The 24,621-nt window shown below is 38.1% G+C and overlaps 1 protein-coding gene across 4 annotated transcripts; it reads right to left on the reverse strand.

Annotated features, from left to right (window-relative positions):
- Positions 1–10,725: 10,725 nt before the first annotated feature.
- On the reverse strand, positions 10,726–24,528 carry FAM173B (family with sequence similarity 173, member B). 4 transcript variants are annotated; one of them, XR_774605.1, is made up of 5 exons: positions 23,637–24,152; positions 22,607–22,744; positions 21,379–21,429; positions 16,240–16,581; positions 10,726–11,008 (listed from the first exon to the last, which is right to left on the reverse strand). XR_774605.1 is itself a non-coding variant. In XM_010571433.1 (5 exons), exons 2-5 carry the CDS (start codon positions 23,913–23,915, stop codon positions 16,384–16,386), a joined length of 666 nt encoding a protein of 221 aa, XP_010569735.1. In that variant the 5' UTR covers positions 23,916–23,920; positions 24,459–24,528; the 3' UTR covers positions 16,054–16,383. The 4 variants fall into 4 exon arrangements, 3 of the variants coding, with proteins under 3 accessions (XP_010569735.1, XP_010569734.1, XP_010569736.1); XM_010571433.1 differs by lacking the exon at positions 10,726–11,008 and adding an exon at positions 24,459–24,528 and having other exon boundaries at positions 16,054–16,581; positions 23,637–23,920; XM_010571432.1 differs by lacking the exon at positions 10,726–11,008 and adding an exon at positions 24,423–24,491 and having other exon boundaries at positions 16,054–16,581; positions 23,637–23,920.
- Between the last annotated feature and the right edge of the window lie 93 nt (positions 24,529–24,621).

Below are 24,621 nucleotides of genomic sequence, written 5' to 3' on the forward strand. Positions count from 1 at the left end.
TGACAGAGGTCCAAGTATAAAATTTGTGAATGCATAAGAAATACCTGGGATTTTAAAGAACTATTTCTAAGACAAATCTTGGGGGGGGGGGAGCAAGTAGTTAAGTATTTGCCCTTCCCATAGCTGAAATTTCAGCCTTTAAAAAAAAAAAACGACTTAAGAACTTCAGTATACTTTTATCCATACTTACATAATTAAATTCAATATACATGAATAGTAAGGATTTTTTTTAAAATTAATAACTCATTACTCTTCTCCCAGACTACAAATTGCCAGACATAGCACTATCTCAGTAATCATCTGAATACTTTTAATGGCTTTTTTGAAGTGCATTCACCTGCCTGAAGTAACATAAAGTAATCTTTTATCTTCAACTTCTAAAATAAACTGAACACAAACTTCATACACATTATTGGCAGATTACTGAGTTCAGATAATGACCTCTATTCACTTTTCCAACAATCTCATGCAGTTATCTCTGTATTTGCCTATATGCATTTTTCCATTCAAAGATTAAACATGCTTCAAATTTTCTGATTATTTCATGAAAATATAGAACATTAATGCAGATACAACTGTCCTCCGACATCCAGTTTTCTGAAAACAGATGACATCTCTCACTGGCTAAACTCATGTCTCCAAAATGCTACTAAAAAATGTAATTTCTAGTTATATCAAGGTTTATCCTCAAACATATTAAGAAAACAACAGATTCTGTATAATTTGCATTAATTAGAAGATATTGTGATAACCTTTGTCAGGGAAAAAAATGTTAAAAGTTCTTATGTTTCCCTGATAATAATGTCATCCATATTTTATACAATTACTGTCCATTCATTTTTTTTAGAACTGAACATACCTTTTTAAAAAGTACAAAATTTAACTTGACAAAAATTTAAAGAAATCTGATATGGAAGCTGGTATTTGAACTTCACCTCTTTTTAAGATGCATCCATCAATTTCTTCTGCAGTAAGGAAACCAACAACTCTCTTCCAATTGTGCTTACATGACAACTTAACCCTAGTGAGCAAAATCACCTTGCTGAAATTGCACTTCAGTAATAAAAATCCTTTGTTTCCCTGTACCAACATCAAAACAGAGACTTTTTGTTAGGCAACAGATTTGAACACAGTCAGTAAATTATGATTTTGTTCAATGTTGACATGGTTTCACTCTTTCATGGAAAATCAACTACTAAAGACATAGCTAAGCAGGCAAGTAGTTAGGGAATGTTTGAAATCAACTTTTTGCAAGTATATGCACGCATGACCTCAAATCATTGTTGTTAAGGCAAAGGTGTCCTAAACAGCTCATTTTTCAGAAAAGCTATTTACCGTAAGACTAAAACATGAGGTGATACACTGCATAAAAACTTCTGATTTCAGAAACACCTTGACACTTACTGATTTCCCATTTAAAGAATACCAAACCAAGAACAGCAACTGCTTGAAAACCTTCCAACTACAGACTTTTATCAACAATTACAGGAAAGTTATGACTCTATAAACAAATCATCATTTCCTTTTCATGATGTGCAAACACTTCAATAAGAAAGTCTTTGTCAGGATGAGCAAATGACACAAAAATAGATATGCTGCAAATGGATTTATATAGGAAGCCTTCATAACAAAAAGCAAGCACTACAGCATGCAGGAACCGAGCTGCAAGATTTACTTTCAAATTATAACATTCTTGGTATTATTCTGTTATTGTTTTCTTATCATTTAGCTTGATGTGACTAGTAAATTTACTGCACTCTGAAATTCTGTTTGCTTTACAAAGTCACTTCACTGCTACAAGAACTGTAACTGGAAATCTTAACATACTTCCCATGGCTCTTTTCCTTCAGTTTTTATGTCAAATTCTTTCTTCTCTTTAGCATCTGGGTTTATTAATTTCCAAATAACATCCATCAACATCCATCTTCACAAAGTAACATCATAGTTTTGAGTGTTGTTCAATCACAGATTTTGAATTCCATTTGTCGAAAGGAATTGATGACTGACTGTTGAAAGTTTTCAAGTGAATTACATTAAATATGAAATACCTTATTCACCTTCTTGGTGTGAATGTAAGATGCAAACTTGTGTAAATAACAAAACAGGCACCATAGTTCCATCTAGTGACCAAGTAGTCTCAAGTAAAATATATCACTCTCGTCTTAAAAAAGACTGGTTGGAAATTTGTTAATATTTCAAATCATTTTGAAGATAAATAAACAAAAGCTTTTCCATTAATTACCACAAATTATAATGTCTTCAGCTGCAGCACCGTAGTAGTTAAACCTTTGTCAGGTTTTTAGCTTCTGTCATCCCAAAGCACATTAAAAAAAAAAAAAAAAGAGTATTTCAAAAGGGAAAGAAAAAAACCACACGTTTAAAATATAGTGGACTACAGTAAGTATATTAACATGGTACTGTACATGTTTTCACTGTGCTACAACAGAATGCTTTACTGAATTATGCATTGCAAGAGACTATAAAATAAGACACATCATAAAGGACTGCATATTAAGCTGTTAATCATACCCCATATTTAAGTTTTTATATCAATTAGCTTATGCGTAATATAAGATCAGGAAATCAAGACAGCCTTTCCAGTTTACACATACCACATAATTGGTAGTCAGAGCTAAGGATTTAGGGCATGATTCAAAGTGATACTTTACTGGGTAGCAACACAGGGATCTGACTCTTATTTGTCATTTAAGTCCAAAAAAAGATTTACAATGACAGAAAAAGAAGCCTTAGTGTTGCCAAAGTGTTTACAGACAGAAAATGAATAGGTTTATCCTCATTGCCAACAGCACCATCAAAACCTGGGGGCTGAGTGAAGCAAGAAGAACCATGCCCAATGCTGAGATGTGGGACTCCCCACTTGCAGCCCCTGCAGCACAGGTTGCTTAATTATTCATACAGAATGAAAGAGTTCTGTGTCCTACTACTAAGGGGCACAGACTTCACATTCCCTCAGGCAAAGATTACAATCCAGGCAACTGGAGTATTTTCCACTGAAAAACAGAAGACTTTTATATTTAATTTCAGCACAGAAAAATATTTCAATTCAGTTAAATTCAGTTATATCCAATATAAATCCAAATAGTGTTTAGGTCAAGAATTTGGAAAATTATGCAAGGTAATAAAAAAGACCTGACATTTACATAAATGAGACATGATTATTCCCATTATACCAAATGGTACTCTCCCAAATAATATATTTCTTGGACAAAAAGAGCCATATAATACATGAGTTCTCAGCTTTTGTAAAACTAGCAGCATCATCTACATGTTTCAGAAATTAAAAGAACCCAGCCAGAGCAGAATTATCTATATGCAGCTTTGTATGAGCTGTTGCATAGAGACCTGTGCAATATTTATCAAAGCTCATTTCCTTGCAGAAAACACAGTTCTAGGGTCAAAGCTATTTGTGAATTAGGTCACAATTCAGCAAATAGCTTTAACCGAGAAAAAAAAAAATACAGAAGTCAGAATGTTTTCCTTCAGCATTTTCCTTCAAAAAGTTAAAATCCAAAATCATTTTGTTTGCAGGCAAACTAAGTATTCTGTGCTATTCTCAGAATATCTACACTTTGTTCATTTTGCTATATAAAACCATTTTTGGTCTGCTGCATTCATGGCCTTTATAATACCGGGTGATCAAAGATTTAGATCTCATTCCATCAATATAATTTCTCCCTATTGCATACCTTTAGCAAAAGGCAACATAAATACTTGTGCCCTGAATTCACCTTTTAAAAATATCCTTCACAAATACAAGTAGTTTCAGACACATATTGTCTTAACGACAATAAATATCATTAAGGACATTTGCAGGAAGCAAAACACATTCTACCATTTTTTCTGGATCAGGTCCTAGCACATTGCTGTTACCCTCCACACAGTGACTACAAACAAAAGAGGAATATACAGGAAGAGTCAGAAAATATACAAGAAGAGGCAAAAGTTAAACACTTGACATATATCATGAACAATTCTGTCTTTCACAGGCTTGCTACCATTCTCATAATCAAGGTAACAAATTAATTATTAAATAATCAAGAAAAATAGTTGAAATCCATGCAAGACAAGCACCAGCTCAAATATCAATCTACCAGGAACTGGTAGAAGGAGCAAATGCTGCAGAAGCAAAGACTGCAAAGATGCCTGGAAGTCAGTCACTGTTTGTGTGAAGGAGCAGCATTACAGTAAGTATTCGTATCTCCATTGCTTAATCTTCATTAAGCTGATAAAACACCAACATGAAGCCTCTCATGTTAAGACCCAGCAAGTTCTGAGTACATAAAGCAATGGCAGAAAACACCAAGTCTATGCACTGAATAGGAAAAAGAGAAAACAGTTTATGGCAAAAGCATAATAAACACAGCAGCTCATCTAAAATATAAAATAAATAATAGTATAAAGGTTTGATGTGATAATTGCATTGGAATAATGGCTTCAGAGTCAAATATATTAACGGACAACTTTTATTTTCCAACATTAAACAGTCAAATTATGGTCAGGGTTTCAAGCACAAAAGCCTCAACCTGTCTGGTTATGACAAAAACAGTAGGAAGTGTATCCAGAAGTATGAAAACATAGACAAACACACACAAACAGCTAAGCAAAACAGAGTTTTGGAATTTAAATCAGGTCCACAGCCCCATTTCCAGCTTGTGACATTGGGCCTTCAGGTGCAGGTCAGGATGGGAAGTAGCTGATATTCCTGTGACTGCTGAGTCCCTGCCCCTGCCAGCACTAGTTGGTTAATGAGAACTCTGAAATTTCCTTCAACCATTTGGAGATATGATCAGAAGCCTACCACATTATAGAAGATTACACATGTTCTGTCTGCCCAGGGAATTTCACTGACCAAATCATGACTTTTCACTGAAGATAACCAAAGTGGACACTGAGGGCCTCTGCGCTTACTACAGCTGGCAAACAGTCGCACCCAACTTAATTATGCCAACAAAGTCTCTTCACATACCATTATAGGTAAAGACTACAACAGGCTTCAGTCACAGTCCAGTCTTCCAATTGTTACTGAAATACAAGTCACAGTGGATAAAATAATTTAAGTATGGGCATTTATCTAGAGAATTCTGTGACAGAAGTGTTACATCTGCCTTGTATTCAATTACTTTCAATATCTCAGAGTCCCCTATTTAAGGGGACAGAATTGCATACTACAAGAAAATTATTATTTGGTTACCTTATCATTAACAATTTGCCTAGGAAGAGAGCTTCAACTACATCTAGAAAGTCTTAGAAGCAACAAACTGAACATGCTCCGTAAGGATTATAGTGTAAAACACGTTGCATTATAAGTATGCAATACTGACCAGTAAAAGGCTAAATATCGCTTTGCTGCTCTTTAATTGAATATCAATAAAAAGATAGTCTTCTAGATACAAGGTTTACTATTGATTTAAAAGTCTGCATCTCAATTATTGTTTCAATTTTCTCTCCAACAGGTTCAAACGTTACTGTTTCTAAGTGACCTCACATATAAAGGCTCACATATAAAATGAGGCTGCAACCCACCAAAAGAGGTTATTTCCTGTATTTTTATATTATCCATACTGAATGAATACTAATAAAGGAGAATGTATAAGTTACATCAGGAACCAGATAAGCAGAATAACCAAAATGAGGCTTCTAAATTATTTAAATGCATGTAAAAAGTAGACATAGAATAGTGACCAGAGTAAAACTAATTCAGGTTTTGGTTTTGTTACAGTTTCATTAAATTCTGTCAGAGTAATTTGAGGAATTCAAAGCAGCTCAGTAGGATTCAGCATAGCTGCATGTATCATATAAATCCCCACTGCAGAAGTTGTCTGCAACCTTGGTGTTGAGATCAGTTTCATTTTCCACAAAGGACAAGGAACTGTTCAATCAGCTAACAGCCAGCAAATATAAAAGTGTAGCAGGCGCAGACCGATTACACTTCGGAGGGATTTATCACTAGGAAAGGCTAATTAATATCTTTACTCCCTCCATCTAGATTTATATTAGGAGACTGAAAGTTAATTCTACTTTGTAAGTCACAAGAACACTACCAACTATTAGCATCTTGCCAATAGCAAGAGCTTCTCACTGTAATGGGACATTGCTAGCCCCCTCTGCAGTATGCACTTCAGAGAAGGCTGCACCTTCTCTTCATGTCTAGTATTTCAATCCTTGTAACTAGGTCTCATGTTTGGATTTGGACTGCTGGCACGCACTTACCCAGTTTGTTTCAGAAAATACCAGGAGACTGCAATTAAAAGAACCTGATCCTTCCAGAAGAGGCAGAAGCCCATATGAAAACTCCCCCGTGTGAGCATCCAGGTTCTCCTTGCTTGCTGCACGTGCGCTGAACCGGGGCTTTCAGCTGCTCTAGTTGTGGATCTGCCAACACACAGGTACAACTCAGACCTCTGGCAAAGTGTCAAACGCCACCTCGTCAGTCTGTTTTGCAGATGGTCTCTAATCCTCATACTCAGGAGAGCAAGACTGTTTAAGAAAGAGCAGCATTAACATGAAGAGCATTCACTAAAGCTTGTATATTCGACATTTCTTTCTTCTCTGTTTATTTTTGATGGACATCTGGTCTAGCAATATTCAGGACAGCCATCATCTGATTTTCAGTCTGTGCTTTTGCCCCCCCCCCCACCTTCTTTGAGGCAATCGGCAACTGCAGCCTGGAGTGTATTTTAAAGATTCATTTTGGTCAGGCATTAAGCAGTTCTTTATTAACTTTGTTCTCTAGAAAATACCACCTAGTTTACTGCTTTTTCAGTCTGGCACCTTGAAAAAGATTTGCCATAAGGGGCTTTTCTATCCAGGAATAAGGCTGCTTTAAAATACTCTAACCTATTTGGTGAAGGCACCGACTTAAATCCTCCTATTGGTATCTTATAAACTAAGAAACTGTATCCAATGCAGAAATAAAAACTGGACCAATTTAGCTAGACCTCCATAAACGTAGCACCTAGGAAGGAACAAAGGGGGAGGAGAGGAAGGGCAAATAAGGCACTGCTGATATACAGGTAAGAGTCTGACCTCTACCTGGAGGCCAACTAACAGAATTTGACCCACAAATTGGAAGGCAAGTGAAAGCAGCAAGAACAGTATGAAAGAAGCAGAACAAGGATTAGAGTCTTCGCAGGTCCTGCAACTTACAGCTCCACTATAATTACAACATATCAGTCAATCATAAATAGATCATTCATGGAATATGCCAAGATTTTGAAACATTTTGTTTTAAAATGAGATGGTATCAAGTTATTCTTAAAAAACAGGTACAATAATGCTATAGTTTCTGAAATCTCAGTGCCTTCAGTGTTATGAAATGTAAGAGCTGAAATCCATTTCTGATTGGCACCATGTACCAATAACATGCCTAGCCCACAACATATAAGAAAATAACATTTTTATTGAGACTGACTAGCATATGGTATAAATTCAGAGTGCTCTGTGCAGTAAACAAATTTAAAAGATAAGGATTGTAATCTATTCCAGCAGATTATCCATCTAAACATGTTGAAAATAGGCATTTGCAGTACAGATATTTGATCTTGAAAATTAAAGTTCTGTTGTACAATTGCTCAAGAAAAAAAACAAACCAAAAGAGCTTTCTTTATAGCAAAACTACACTACAGATAGACAGAGTTTTTGCCAATTTCCTACATTCTTTTCACCCTTAATGAACAGGTCTCATTCTCCTTTTTCATACAAACTGCAGGACAAATCTTTTTTCAAATAGTTTCTAACAGCATAATCCACTAACATTAAAGCAGTCTACAGAACAGATACTCCCTAATGCATATGGATATAATAGATCGTATGACAACTCTGTAATAAGGAAAACAATTTAAATCAAAAGAGACACATTTGCTTCCTATCACTTTTGAATAAACATTTTGAAAGCAGGTACCATATAGGCTTCTTGCTCCTCAGAAGCAATCTTTTTCAATTCAGTTGGCCTTTTTGTGTTGTTCATTCCCTTCTTGGCCCTAGCTGAAAAAGTGTGTTGGTTTTTACCTGATCTTATGGCTCTTGCTGTACCATCAGTATGGCACAACAGCAGTAGTGCAGGCTGAACATCCAAGCACTCCTATGGCTGGATAACACTACCCAACTGGTAGCAACTACCGCTCTTCCTAGCACCTTTTCCTATTTTATGCAATTCTAGTGGTATGAATTACATGTACCAACATAGTGAAGCAAAGTAGTATTCTGCATAAGGCGATGAAGAGGAAAGTCAGTCTTGGGGCTGGGGAAGGGCTGTCACTAATCTTTCAACTAAGGGGAAAAAACAAATAATTAAGTTTTCTACACAGAAACAGGTCTCAAGCAGCCTTTTCTGTATACCCATTCTGAATTGCTTTTTTATTTGGCAAGACTGGTCTGATTTTGCGATCACCTTTCATGATTCAGTGATATGAGGCAGAAACTAGCAATGCTGTTTACTGCGTTGTTCTGGACTAACAAACTTTGACTATATTTACTTAACTGGTAGATAAACAATTTGATTGCCATGGTGGAGGTAGTGTATTTGTTCATACATTGCTCAATATGCATTTTCCTGCATATGGTAGAAAAGGTATTTTGTCTTGGGTTTCTTCATATTTAGAGATGATGTCAAGTTCTTGCCTCTTATTTTAGAAAAATTAGTCAAAGCAACTAATCTAGTAAGATTCCACACACAATTTCAGCAGCCTGTTTTCCAAGCAGATGAACGTAACATGCACCAGTGCTGGTTTTGAGCTGGTTAAGCTGATCACTATCAAACAGCTTCTAAACCAGAAGATGAAGACAGTAACTGTACTTAAAACTGATGTTTATGTCAGAGTAAAATGAGTTTGAGCTTGTCAGGACAAAGTTATAACAGCAAGAGCTGTTGACGAGTCACACCAACAGAAAACTTTTCAATTAATTTTACATGACATTTTAATGAAGGATAAAGTTACTAAGGCCTAAGGAAAATGGTTGTTCTCTCAATTCATCTCATTTGTAACCATGCACAAATCTAGAAATAGAAGTGAGAAATGAGAATATGTAGGCTTACTAACACAGGCCATGACAGATCAACCTGATGACTGCATAAAAATCAAGTTTCATTTATGTTTAGTGAAGTATCCTCAGGAAATTAGGACACAGATCATGCACAAAGTTAAAAACAAATTATAAGGCAAGTAAAACAATAAGATACGGAAGTCCCAATACCTACGCTGGATTAGAGCCAATTTGTACTTAATACTCCCATTAACAACAGATTAAAGTTGTTCAAAGATTTGAACTTTCGTCATAAAAAATGGAAATCATCAAAACAGAGAAGCAGCAGACTCTCACACAAAAATAGACCAAGATGTAATACATGAAAGTACACGTCACAAAGTCATATATTTCAATCAATAAGTTTTAGTACAAAGTAGCATGTACGAACAGTGACAGAGGGATCCAAATGCAGTTAAAAGCAGTAACCATGAGACATCAAATGTAGTAACAGTTAATAAAGAGGTAAGACTGAAAAAACAGAACCAAGATCGTGAACCTGGCAGGCACAACTGCTGTAGGTGCTATGTCTTATAGTCATAAGCGGTAAGGCAGCACGAAATGGCATATGTGAGCATCTGACTTTTATATCTCTGGCTCCATCAGCTGTGAAAGTGCAAAGGTACTGCCACCCTCAGGAGTAGCCATTTAAAAAACACAGTCTTCCAGCTGTAGACACAGACATGCAGTTGCAGACTTAATCATTTTAATCACAGCATTGCCACCGATTACTTCAGTCATCTTGAACAAATTAGCTCTTTGCTACAGTTTTTGCTGTTGTAAACGGTGAAGATAATACCGGCCAATCCTACAAAAGTGTTGCTAGATTTACTATTCAGTAGCAGTTTGAAAATGAATACTGCTGTATAAACATTGCATTTTACTGCAGGGCTGAATGCAAACTAATAACTAGCATTCCAACTGCCATCTTCTACATCTACTTTTTTTTTTCCAACACACACAAACAAATTCCCTCAAAGTTAATAGGAAAAACACACGCTTACTTGGGAACAGACTTGGGTCTCTTTCTCCAGCCTAGAAATCTCCATTCAGTAACATTCAGCTTAGCCTATCACCAGAATATTAGTAGCAGAAGACTATTCTTGTATTTTCATTGTATCAATATACTGTGATATTTTTTACTGACATATAAAAGAGATTATGCTACTGTAAAGAGCAAAACTTGATTTTTGACATTCCCCCAAAAGGCAAACAGACCGAGAGTCCTACTACTCCAAGCCTCTGTAACAGACCCAGTATCAACCCCTTGAATTAACCTTAAGCCATAGGCAATTATAGCAAGTCTTGGTGGAGAACCAAGATGTTCCTAGTAGTGGTCTTGACAAATAGCTTCTGTATTAGCGACAGGAATTTGAGAGAAAGCCTTCCCATCTCTATTGGTACAGGATCTTGGTGCTGCTGAGAGACTTTCCAAAGGGGAAGCTCCTCAGTTAAAGAGCCTTGCTCTTAGGTTTGTGCTGGAGAGGAAGGACTCTGGTGTTAGGTCTTTCCCTCCAGTGAAGGAAAGTTTATGATTAGGCTGTACCAGAAACAAGCAGCAGTGTAAAACTAAAGAACAATGTTCTATTACTATTAGGCAGACAGAAAATTGGAGTTAATTTATCCTCTGCTTTGTAGAGCTCCTAAATTGGGGTAGAGATCAAATTCAAAAATAATCCCCACCACTCACATTTTTCTCTCCCAGAACTTACACTGATTCTCAAGTTTTTATCATTCATTTTGTGTCCTCTCCTCACACATCCATTTTCTTTCAAGAAATCAAGAATCAAGAGAGCTTATGCAAGAGCTAGGCACATTTCTACTCATCTGAACAAGAGTTCTGGCACAGACAGCTGCAGACATTGCAGCATTAAGAAGTTTCACAGGGTCCGTCGGCTTTTTAGACAGGCTTCAGTGGCAGATGATCAGGTGTTTTGAAAATGTAAATATTATGTTTAAGCAGTTCCTAAAAAAAAAGGCAATTAGACCCTTAAACCAGATCTATCATAAATTAACTAAAAAATTTCAATTATTAGAATGCAATGGGAATGTGCAAAACCACGTGGCTGCTCTCACATAGCGAAATAGAAGTTACATGTTTACCAGAAGGGACACAGAGGCTCATGTATTTGTATACTGCAGAGGTTCAAGGCTCAACAGTCCATACAAACAACAATAGAAAGAAGAAAAAAACTCCTCACATTGATAAACTCACTTCCATTTAGCTAATGTCTTATGTAACCCCATATTTTTAGTTCAGGGATTCTCAAATGATCATTTCAGATACATTAAAATTTTCCAATGGAAGGACACAACCACAGGTAGCAAATATAAACCTACTGATAGTAGATCTGCTTTTTAAATTACTTTTTGTGGATTCCTCAGAAGGTACCCACAAACCTCAGGTTGCAAGCCATTAATTTACTGCTTCTGACCTTGCAAAGACCTCTGCTCACCTCAAAACTTTATGCCACAAGCTTTACGTGGGTCTTCAAAAACCTACTTTATTTTTAAAAACCACAACATATACAGTAAGCTGAAAAATATCCCAGCACATTTACTGGTAAGCAGGTTTTACTTGATTTTTACCAATGCTAGCAGTTCACTGGATTGTATTACAGTGATTCTTCAAGGACTACACAGCAATTCGTAGGAAAAACATCAGTCCAACATTTCAATCAAAGCCGCTAATAGAAACTCCAACATTATATTAAGAAAAAGAAACCAGCAAAAGTCCCACCTGAACAAATAAACCAAATCCAAAGAACTACTGAATGGATAAAAGGCCTGTATTCATTTGCCAAATGATGAAATATAATAAAAATGTGAAATTAAGTACTTAAAACTACTAAATAGTCAGAATTGTTGTAGACCAAGGCTATTTTTCAGTCTAAATAGCATATGGGTGGATGTGTTTTTCTTTCATTTACTGGAAACAAAAGTCATGCCATGCCAGCATACAGACTGCTAAATAAATCAAGGAGGTTAGTTAAATACATGTGAAAATGTTAGAGAGAGAAAAAGGATATTCCTTAACATATTTAGTCTTCCTGTAAAGTTTCTGGAAAAAAAAAATTAAAAAGGCAACTAGTTTACAAAAAAAAAGGAAATGAGAAGATCTGATGAATTGATGAAGTCAAACAGTCAAATTGTAAAAAGACAGTATGAAAAAAAAAAAGCAAACACTGAAATAAGAGGGAGAATTCAGAAAAAGAATGGAGAACAAAACGGTAACTATCCATGGATAAGTCTCCCTCAGTAAAGCATACAAGGATGAATCAAAAGACTATCATACAAAGAAAGATACTGAAAATATTAATTCTGCAGCTATCTCACTCAAGGGCGATTTTTAAGTTAAACGTAAGCCAAACCATCTTATCAAGAACTCAAGGAGTCTTCTAGAAGAAACATATGTTACTTCTGAAAAAAACAACTTGGGGCTACATTGTAAAACTGGAGAACTGCAAACTTGGCAAATGTAAAAGAAAACTAACTTACTCAAAGCAGAATTTACTGGCATTAAATCTGATGTTAGGCTTCCCTCTTCAACCATAATTTTGAAGGATTCACATCCTTTCTTGAATAAATGCTTGAGTATTTGTAAACCATCATGAAAAGTCAAACTACAGAAGTATGAGGTGATCTATCAATAATTAGTGTTCATTCAAGTGTAATGGTATCAGACATGAACCCATTTCTGAATCCATTCTTAGAACGGATGCTCCTACTCAATGAGAAATATGCACAGCAGATGTGCAAGTCTGTCAAAGTGCTTTTGAAGTAGTTGAAACTGCCATACTTGGGCCATAAGATTCCCTTCCTCCTTTCCTCCTACAGCTCAAACTATAAAAGATAAACAAAATGCTACCTCTGCTTACTTCCCCTGTAGATCTTAGAATGGTATTACAGTGGTAAAAATTTTTAAACACCACACACATGAGAAAAGCAAAGCTCAAGTCATTCTTAAATTGATGCAGAATTCAGGAGATCTCTGTCACCTCCTGAGCTGTGTCCTTCATTAAAGGTGAAAGACTTTCCCAAAGCCCAGGTTTTGGAACCTTTTTTCCACAGACCATACTCATTCAATTGGCTTGTGAAATGTGGTACTTCATTTTAAACTTCATTCTGTACCTTCTTACCTGGCTACAACTCATGAGTCGGAAATAAACAGCAGCTCAGAGACAGAGGATTAACTTCCTTGGAGCAGTATTAGATTAAGTGGCAACATATAATCAGACCAGAGGGTAAGTCAAGAACTTCAATATACCCAGTAATACATAAATGCCTAAAGCTCACAAAATACATGCACATTTCACAAACAAATCTGGACAAGCTTGGCTGACAGTGCTATGTAGCTGTAGTGACTGTGCGGTACACGGAGCAACCTGCATTAACAGGTGGCTCTCCTGTAGCCATACCCTTCTCCTTCTCCCTAGAAAGCCAATTTATGCAAAATAGAAAACTCTGTGTTCAATATGGTATTGAACAGCACATGTAGCTTGAAGGTTTCCTTCCTTTGGCTTCAGACCTACACTGTAATTTGATTAAGCCAGTTCTCTAAGGCTTTCCTGGTTTTCAGAAGAAACAAATTTGTACTCCAAAGCAGCATACCAACAAAATCATAATACATTACCCTACCAATTGGAAGTGTATCAACATAATAATCCATACAGTGATAACTGAAGTCACAGTTAAGTATTTAATCTTGTAAACTACCAAGTGAACATAGCAAGTGATAGAAAAATTGAGGACAACATGACAAGAAAATGCCTTCCCTGTCTCCCTGTGTAAATTAGAGCAATTTGCTTTCCATTTCACACTTCAGCTGTAGAAACATGAAATACAGCACATCTCCTTATGCAATAAGGAATTCTGAATCTTCAGACCACTGTCTATCTCAGTGTAGGCCCCCAGAAGTAAATGACCAGAGCGAGAAACAGCCCTCTGCTTCACTTTAAAAGCATTCATAAATCTCTCCTTGCCTTGAGGACAGCACTTAGTGCTCCTAAAACACAGGCCATCACATCATTAGTTCTATCTCGCCCTCCTCAACAAATATTTCTGGAGCAATAGGTGGTAACTAAGACGTACACACCCCAAAGCCTTTACCACAGGCAGAATTGAAAAATTCAGTTTTACCTTTTAACAGGCAAACAATAATGTGATAGACAAATACATAGTCAAACACAGCAGAAGAAGTAAACATCCACTACATTCCCTGCACACTAACTTTAGTGAAAGTAGGCAGCAGAAACTTGGGTCAAAGCACTGCACTGCAGATGAGTCACAACTCACTTGATCAAAATCTTTTGCCTCTTCTCCTTTACAATCATTTGGGGAAGGACTCAGCTTAATTAGTTAATTTCCCCTTTGTATGGTCTTTTTCCAACAGAAGTAATTTCAGACTTCCTTTGTCTGAGTTCCAGTTTTACAGCCTTGGGATATTAAAGTAAATTCAGCCACTTTAGATAAGCTTCTATAGCCCTGTCCTGTCACTGTGTAATAATCATAACACTTAAATCATGGTAGAAAGAGTTTAGTGTAGTTTTACAAGATGCACTATATTATACTGTAGTGAAAGGCTGTAAAAGACTGCTTACCAGACATCAGTGTTCTTCAACACATACAGTCTCCACATTTACAGCTGTGCCTTGCCATGCGAGGCTGAAATCAGCTCTCCTTTGCAGACTCCAGAGCAGATACATTTGCCCCTTTCTTCTCTTGCTTTGTATGCATTATCAGGATAAAACCATTCTGCTGCTCCATTTCAAATCCTCAGTGTAGATTTTTATTTTAAATTCTTCTTCTTCTCTCCTCCCACCAAAAATAAAAAGCCTGAGTACGGCTGTAACTGTAGACTACACATCCCAAATAACACCTAACTTCTCTTCAAGTCAGATACTATAGTCCAGCAAACACACTTTCCCAATGCCTAATAAAATGTCACAGGCTTTGTATTTACCTGAAATTGCAGGGTCTCAGCACTTCTCTCAGCCTGAGCTAATTTTAGTTGTGCTAACTGCCTTAGAAGTCAGGTGACAATTTCCTAGCCTGTTTTAGCTTCGGTCTATGGGTATCATATAAGCAAAGGTCTGACAAACTTACGTAGTCACTGCTTAACAAACAGTCTATATGTTAACTAGGGCTGGGGAGGCTAAGTATGAACTTTGACTAATCATTAATGGATCAAAACAGTAAAACTTTACCTGGGAACCAAAGGAAAGACCAAATAAGCAGACTGTTAAAAAAATAGCTGTAACCATGTTAGGAACAGAAAATGTCACAGCAGTGACAGTACCACCCTGCAAACCAGTATCAGCAAAAAGACAGGGAAAACTTGCTTCGCTTCCAAGGAAAAACCATGCAGCAATGCCATGAGTTTCTGAGATCTCATCAGATAGCATAGAAAAGTACAGGGGAAAAGAAACCTGACTGAAAACCTCCCTTCCCATCTTACTATAAATTAAATGAGGTCTAGCTTTAACCAAGCTAGCCAGACCAACTAACTTTGAAATCAGAGACAGACTTCCTGACATATTCAAGCAAGCAACTCTCACCCATACCTTATCCAAGGTTTGAGCACACAGAAGCAGTGACACTTCACTGCCAGGTAGGTGACTTCTGAAACCCTTCCTAAATCAGAGAGGTTAGGAAAAATCATGGTCATTTGCAAAGGGTTATACCAGTAAGTGTTCAGTAAGAGCACATTTCTGCAGTTTGGTCTTCACATAACAAGTTAAATAAAAATACATTATTGTAATCAAGGGCTGCGCTTGTGTTGATGAATAAGCAACTTGTTGTATTTGCTTGTTGTGCCATATTCAACTTTAAAAAGTACACATTCAAGGCTGAGGTGTAGAACATTGGTATCATCATCATACTGAATCTGCATCAGTTTGATGTATGCAGCATTATGCCTACTTGGCATACATAATGAAGACATTTGGGAACCACAGCTCATTTGAGAAGCCACTTGCACACCACTTCCAACACCAATAACAAATGCTATGTAGGCTCAGAAAGAATGCACATATTACGTTCGCCAATTTGAGCATTTTAACTTATACATGTATTCCCCTTAACAGTAGTGAACTGTGTTTTTATCTCATTTTCCATATTAAAGTTTTCCGCTTCTGTAAAACTTTCTCATAATTTTTACTAACTACATTAAGCCGTTTCACTACACCTTTAACTAACCTTTGTGCACTTTCAGATAACCAGCGTACTTCAGTTATTTTAGTGAATGTGTATCTCCATATCCTGGGGCTCTATTCACATTAATCTTATCTCTAACAGGTGAAGTCAAAGCCAAAAATTTCAGTACAAAAGCAAATTAGATGTTTAGGATTCTGTCTCTGGTGTAATATCCAAGCTTTTTGTTTCACATCCTCTGCGATGTTTCAAATCGTAGGCCCACACAGTGTCTATTCCCTCTCCAGCAGTATGATCTGGGATCCAGCAAGGGAAAGGAAAACGACAAGCAATGATTCTGGCATTACATTGAAGTTCTTCTTCCAGCTTCTTCTCCAACTGTGGCATCTGTTGAGCAACAACAAAAAACTCTCAGAAGCAGTAAAAAAACAGAAGCATTCTCTTTAGAATCTAATTCAAATGTTAAAGAGGAGTCCAAGGTTTGAGGAATTTCTGGGAAAAAATTTAGGAAAGTATTCATGATACATGTTTTGGCTCTGATGCATTGACAAAGAATATCTAAAACTAGAAAATGGTTATTGTGCCCTGATTGGTGAGATCAAGAAAATGGTAACTCTTAAATTCTAAGAATTCAATTAAAAAAACATAGATAATCCCTTAGATTAAAAAAGCCGCAAATTAAGAAAAGACTTTGCATGTTCCAATTCATGATTCTTAGTGGGATTCTTCTCAATAGAGAATGAAAGTTCAGCTCCCTGAATTTATGCCATTTATGATACCCCATGCTGCATGAACCATTACGTGATACTCGAAGGCCAATGTCTCTCATAATTTCCAGTCTAACCACAAGACAGATCCTGGGACACTCAAAACATCATACAGCCAACAACCCAAAGCAAACATTCTGCTGCCACTCTATGGTAAAGTACTGGTATGTTAAATACTATTGAAATCGAGCTTTGTTGGCTCCAGCCTGTTAACACATGTGAGTCCCTGCAGCAGTACTGTATGAAACTGCATACAGAATCATAGAATAGTTTGGGTGGGACAGGACCTTTAAAGGTCATCTAGTCCAACCCCCCTGCAATGAGCAGGGACATCTTCAACTAGATCAGGTTGCTCAGAGCCCCATCCAGCCTGACCTTGAACAATTCCAGGGATGGGGCATCTACCACCTCTCCGGGCAAACTGTTCCAGTGTTTCACCATCCTTATCGTAAAATATTTCTTCCTTATACCTAGTCTGAATCTACCCTCTTTTAGTTTAAAACCACTACCCCTTGTCCTATCGCAACAGGCTCTACTAAAAAGTCTGTCCCCATCTTTCTTACAAGCCCCCATTAAGCACTGGCAGGCTGCTATAAGGTCTCCCCAGAGCCTCTTCTCCAGGCTGAAGAACCCCAACTCTTTCAGCCTTTCCTCATAGGAGAGGTGCTCCAGCCCCTGGATCATCTTTGTGTCCCCCCTCTGGACCTGCTCCAACAGGTCCACGTCCTTATGCTGAGGACCCCAGAGCTGGACGCAGGACTGCAGGTGGGTCTCACCAGAGCAGAGGGGCAGAATCCCCTCCCTCAACCTGCTGCCCATGCAGCTTGGGATGCAGCCCAGGATAGGGTTGGCTTTCTGGGCTGCAAGCGCACATTGCCGGCTCGTGTCCAGCTTTTCATCCACCAGGACCCCCAACTCCTTCTCTGCCGGGCTGCTTTCAATCCCTTCACCCCCCAGCCTGTATTGATACCTGGGCTTGCCCCAACCCATGCGCAGGACCTTGCCCTTGGCCTTGTTGAACCTCGTGAGGTTCACATGGGCTCACTTCTTGAGCTTGTCCAGGTCCCTCTGGATGGCATCCCATCCCCCAGGTGTGTCAACTACACTGCTCAGCTTGGTGTTGTCTGCAAACTCGCTGAGGGTGCACTCGATCCCACTGTCTGTGTTGGTGATGAAGTTATTAAACAGTACTGGTCCTAATACAGACCCCTGAGGGACACCACTGGTCACTGATCTCCATCTGGACATTGAGCCATTGACCACTACCCTCTGGATGTGGCCATCCAGCCAATTCCTTACCCACCAAATAGTCCATTCATTAAATCTATATCTCTCCAATTTAGAGAGAAGGATGTTGGGGGGGACCATGTCAAATACCACTATGCAATTCTCCTTGGTTGAAGACCTACAGCCTAGCTTTCCTCCACTCACAAAAATCAAACAGATATGAAAGTCAAGGGAAGCATCACTACTCTTCCAGAACAGAGCAACACCCTGCCCAGTCAGATAGAGTATCTCCAGTAAGTAGATTGCAAATTCTGCTATGGATTAAGTGAGAAATGAATTAACACATCTAGACTTCAAAGAAATTTCTTTCCCATCCCAGACAGTGATTATGTTCTGAAAAAAAAAATCTTGATAGATTTAGCCATTTTTGTCCTTTGGAAAAGCTCTGTGTTATGCTTAAGCAGACCAGTGCACATCCATTTGGAATTCCCTTTATTCCTACATACTGTATCCATCTCGGGGAGTAATTATAACAGCAAGCTCCACAGGTTACTTCTATTACATGTAAAAATCTATTCACTTTGATATCATGACATAACATTTAGATAACAAAAGCTTAAAAGGACAGTAATTATTTACAAATACAGCTCAATTTAAGTCACGAAGGACATAAAATATATTAAAAAAATCACAAGAAAAAAGCCACAACAGAACATTATTAGAAAACAAGACTGACTGAAGAAAATATATTTCCAAAGGCTGCAGATATCTTCCACTATCACATACATGCAGGGTGTGCCTTTGATGTAACATCCTATTATAGCTACATTTAAGCTTACAATGGAATGTTTTAGGAAAACTAGAGTCATAGATCTAATATATCAGAGTTACCTCTGAATACTTTTAAGCATTCTATGCACTGATTTCATCCATAGAGCAAATGCTTTTAAACATTTTTGCTACCGCACCTTAAATAAACCAGAAAAATAAGCCTACATTGATATCTCAAACTGAGCTGAGACACCAGAAAGGAAAGACTAAGTTCCTACAGAAATTACAAATATGGACACAGCCTAATTTTTAATGAGTAATTATGAAAATTAATGACATCATGTCTACATTAGCTCAAATTAGAAAACTTCATTAACAGTTCAGCCAAAAAGAATTGTATATTTGAACCAAACAGTCAAGCTAGTTTTGAAGCTAAATCTCTCAGTAACATTAGGAGTTATAATCATACTGTATTTGTATCAAGCCAGGGTTGGGGTTTTTTTGGCATGTCTACACAGATACACAGTTTAGTAAACTTTTTGTACAGTATATAATCAGTTAAAATACACAGAAGCCTGGTAAAAATTCTGTCATCCCACCCTGAACAAGTAAAAGTCTCCATGCAATGACTCATAGATAAACACACCTTCCCCCAGATGCTTGCAAGAACAGAGAGGTCTTACTAAGTTCTGTAAGCTAATCTTGGATATGAAATAAAAGCACTGTGTGACAGCATCAAATCAGACCAGTATTATTAAAAAAGCTAAAGAGATCTATTGCCCGCAGTAAAAAAGAAAAAATGCATTAAAGTTTCTAGAAAATGAATTTAGTCATTCAGGAGGCTAACCATTCACAACTTCTAAAGTAAAGTTAAAGGAGATCACGAGCAAATGAATGCTCAGGAAACACAGTAGTTCATATGTCTGGATCTGTTACATTTATGACAGTATTTTTATTGGAAGAATTTAGACTAGTATTTACTGAGTTTACTGAAGTTATTCTGAGCCCTAGAGCTACTCTTCCTATCATAGCTGTTACTAATTTATCCCACTTTATACTATTACATTTAAAGTTAAGCCAGTATTTCTGCTAGGTTTACTCACATTTTCCCAGGGCATTTGTTTATTTCTAGTTTACTAAAATATCTTTCTTCACCTGCATTATTCCCCTCAGTACAACTACAGAATTTCTGACTGCAAATTCAAATATTTCTACTGCCCCCTCCCGGAACTCAAGCCAGAGAGCACATCACACATCCAAACCCAGCAACATCTGTAGCACAAGTAACATCATAGCTCTCACTAATATGCCACCCACCAAAGCTGGGGCGGGGGGGGGGGGGGCATTTTCACTTCAGTTTCCAACATGAGTTACAATTTGAATCTGAAGTAGGTATTTAATTCCAGTGCTGTTAAAGAAAATGCAGAGAATAAGGAAGCTTTATTATGCTTCTTGTTGCATCTTCCTGTTACTACTACAGATATATTTTCAGTGTATATTGTATGGTATAACATGACATAAAGCTCTTCACTCATTTCATCCCACATCTGTCCTAGCAGAGGAAGAAGCGATACAGAATCATTTATAGGATATTTGTTTCACTCCTCCATATGCATTCAACCTATACAGAAGATTCTAATAGTAAATCAAAATATCAAGAATATTTAAATATTTTTTTCCTCTTTTTACTAAAAAAGAGAAAAAGAAAACTAGATCAAGCTGAAAGCCAAAGTGAATGTAAAGTCTCACTGAATTTATCAAATATATCACTAAAGCAGTCAATATGCAACTCAATTTCTACACCAGTTTGGAAGAATGCATTTTCCCCATGGACATGATGAACATAGGCTACAAAGCCTTCCTAAAAGGCAAAGAATTTGTGGACTTGTACTCTAGCAATTATACCTGAAGTATTTGTCTCCCTTCCTAAACCCTCACAGTCTAACATGGGCAAGGGATTATTTCAATATACCAGCTGCTGGCCTATTTGAGGTGATTCAGTTTTTGGAGAACATAAGCAAAGTTCAATACTCTTCTCTAACAAGGTTCCCAAAAATCAGCTGTAGCCAATTTCTTACTCCATCCTCTCCCTGCAAACTCCTCATTTTTTTCAATATAAAACCCTGAAATTTTCAAGAACCAATCTATCAACTTCCCCCCAAGCAACTGGAGCACAGCAGTTTTCATTTTGGTTCTGAACTAATGGGCAGAAAATACTTCTCAAAAAACCATGTGTATTTTCAGAGCTCCAGTCTGCATACCATCACAAGTTTTACCATGACATAAGCAAAAATGAAATATCAAAATACTAGTACTAACTATTGACTTTCTGCAGGTTGGTTCATTTTGCAGATGAATGTACTAATACTGAATGCCTTGGTATTAAAGTAATTAAACAATGTAAAAATAGAAAACTTACCATTTGAGGTACCCCAAAAACAACAACATTCATATAACGGGAAAAAGAAACCTAAAATAAAATTTGAGAACAAATCTTAATGAAAATGGCATTTATATTTGGGGAATTTCTCTCCATTCTTTTCTCCTAATCCCTCTAGCTGCGCTCCTTTCAACACGGATTTAGACCAAAAATAAGAAAGGAGATCCCATATCAACATTTCATCACACAAATTTCCACATAAAGACAACTTCATATTGCTGAACAGCAAAAAAACTTCTACTGCCTGGCCAAGAATATGGCACCAACTCGAGCAGCACAGAAAGTATTAATTTAGAAAATACCTACATGATTTTACTCATGGCTAAGTTTTTCCACAACTCCTGTATATATTAAAAGGATGTATGTTTTAAGTTTGCCCCCACTTTTGTTAAATGTTAGCTAGCTATAAAAACTTGCCAGGCATTTCAATGCCTAGGTTCTCCCAGTCATGGAGTTTCCCTATGCTCCTCTCTGAACAAAGATAAAACAGTACATTCACACTTTTCCCCTAAATTCCTGGTATCCACTTCACCCATTACAAAATGCCATTCTTAAAAAAATAAAACAAAAAAAACACCAAAGAAAAAAAAACCCAACAAAACCCAACACCACTACCACCACAAACAAAGCAGCCAAACCAGACAAAAACCCCCCACAATTGTGACAGGAATAACAGGAGAGGCCCACATAAATATGACCCAAAAAAGCATGCCTCATTAAAGAAGCAATTGTGACTCAAATGATTGAAAATTGTGAAAAAAATCTGTCACATGTAAGTTACCTTAAAGCAACACTCAAAACCGGGTAACACATTGCACAGCTAGAAAAGAACACGTCTAATGAAAGAAATATCAGGTGATATTCTGATCTTGCACGAGGTGAATGAGAGTCCTGTTACTGACTGTACAGAATCCGCTCTCAGTGAAGCCTGACATTACAGCACCCCACATCATTCATCAGGCACAAGCACAACATAGTTTGCTCAAGGAGCCTATACTGAAAAAGGATAGCACTTCACCGAAGCACAAAACCAGGAGAGCAGGGTATTGTGCTCTGAGCCCAGTTTCTATGAGCTCAAGTATTTTTCTCAAAGCCCAATACAGCACCTTGTGGCCACTCAGTGTTCTGGTTCTTTCAAGGAAGTATTTCCAAATTACAGAAATCTCTCAAACATCCCGGATTCATTCTTACATACTTTGCCACCTACCTTCCATAAGTCTGAAATATAAAACTTGGTGTTCTGATGCACCCCATCTCTCCAGGCACGGTATCTGGAGTACCAGACTAGCCAGGGATTTAATTCATAACCAACAGCTTTGAATCCCCTTTTTGCAGCTGCTATGACCTACAAGAAAGAAAATAAATCTTCACTTAGAAACCGAGAAAGTGTATTCATCTGAACAGTTTTATTTACAATATAAATCAAAGGAATGCACCTTTGCAAATCACTCAGGTTTTAATCCCCAACAGATTGGTAGTATAGTGAACAAAAACTCAAACTACATTTTACCATTATGACAAGTCCCATTGAAATTAATAGATATATTCAGATGAACAAAATGAACCACTTAAACACTCCCAGGGCAAAGCTGTAAGCTTGTAATACGTCTATGATTTACATAAAAGTTTAATTTAACATATTCATGATACTACCTTGGAATTAAAGAGCACCAAAATTGATCATGGAGAGAACAGTGTAATACACAAGCAGAAATGCTCACAATTAGAGCGCTTATTTGAAAAGCAGTGATGGGTAGGCACCTGAGAGACCCCTGAATCAGAGCCAAAATGACCTACCAATAGAAAGAGTATGAAAGTAATCTGTTGACCTACATTTAAAAAAAGCAGGTGAAAATTTAAATGTAGGTTAAAAAAAAAAAAAGAAAAAACCTCACAAAAATCTCACAGCATAGCTTTCATCCAATGGCAATCACAATACCAATACTCTGATTGTGTTTTCACATGAATGCTGTGCAACTCCCTCCAGCCAACAGGATGAAGTTATTTTGTACACTACCTCATCAAGCCACAAGTGAGTCTGGAGCAAAAAGTATTGATTACTCCCCTAAACTAAATGTAAACCTTTCTCAAATTCGAGCCTATTCACAGGACTCAAAGACAAAGGATGCCAAAGACAAGACATTCACAAGTATGAGCAAACCACAGCAGCCACTGCTAGAGCATTTGGCACTTTTTTTGAGAGGCGATACAAAAGGAAGGTGATGTCCATAACTTACAATACGGCCATCCCCGCTACCAATGTCAACTAGGGAGCCGCTTCTGTTCTCTAACATTTTCAGCACATTCTGGATCTGAGTAGCAGTTGCAGGAACGAAGGGCAGGCACACTTTCCTCAGAGCCGGGGTCACGAAGGGGGTGACCACAGCATAGAGTGCCACCAAGGTCCCACCGACACCAGCAGTGACCCACAGCCCCCAGCTCCTCCTTCTGGAGCCGCCCTCACAATCCTCTTGCTGGCCTGCTGCGTGGCTCTCCTTTGCTAGCGCCTTGGACATCACACCTAGAGACAGACATTAAAGAGCATTTTCTCTAACGGCTTTATCACGTGCTCACTTAAGAGAAAGCAGTATACTATATCATAAGGAAAAAAAAAACATATAGCCTTTTAGCTGATTCCTAGACCCTAGGGAAACGTTACTGCCTTTGAGAAGCTGAAGGGCTAGGTTAATTTTTCAGGCCAGGAAAGCCGTTTCCATTTCAGCCTGCAGTTCCTCCCACCCGGCCGGGCAGCAGCGCGCCCCGGCACAGCTCCAGGGCCGCCACGGACCGCCCGGGAGCCCGCGCTCAGGGAAACGTCCCTGAGCAGTTACTGTTCTTCCCTTCAGGAGAGACTTTTCTCCACAGCACAACGGCCCAGCCGCAAACCCGCCGGCTAGCAGGCCGCCCGTCCCACAGAGCCCCCTCAGTACCAGGGCTGTGCTGCTCTCCGCCAGCAGTATTTATAGCGGACGGCAATACCACTTCGCTATGGGGGGGGGAGGACATGAACACGGGAGAGAAACCTTTCTGAAACCGCTTCCGAGAGGAACGACTCGCACCCTTCCGCCGTGTGTCTGTCCCCACTCCTTCGCGTTCACGTCACCCGGTGCAACCCGTATTCTACCCCGTACATTATCTTCCCTTCCCGCCCCCCCCCCCCCCCCCCGCAGCTGGGGGACGGGTCCGCGAGCACCGCCCATCCCTCACCGTGCCGGGCGCTTC

Source organism: Haliaeetus leucocephalus, unplaced genomic scaffold, assembly GCF_000737465.1.
Source record: "Haliaeetus leucocephalus isolate CR32 unplaced genomic scaffold, Haliaeetus_leucocephalus-4.0 Scaffold328, whole genome shotgun sequence".
Lineage (NCBI taxonomy): Eukaryota > Metazoa > Chordata > Aves > Accipitriformes > Accipitridae > Haliaeetus > Haliaeetus leucocephalus.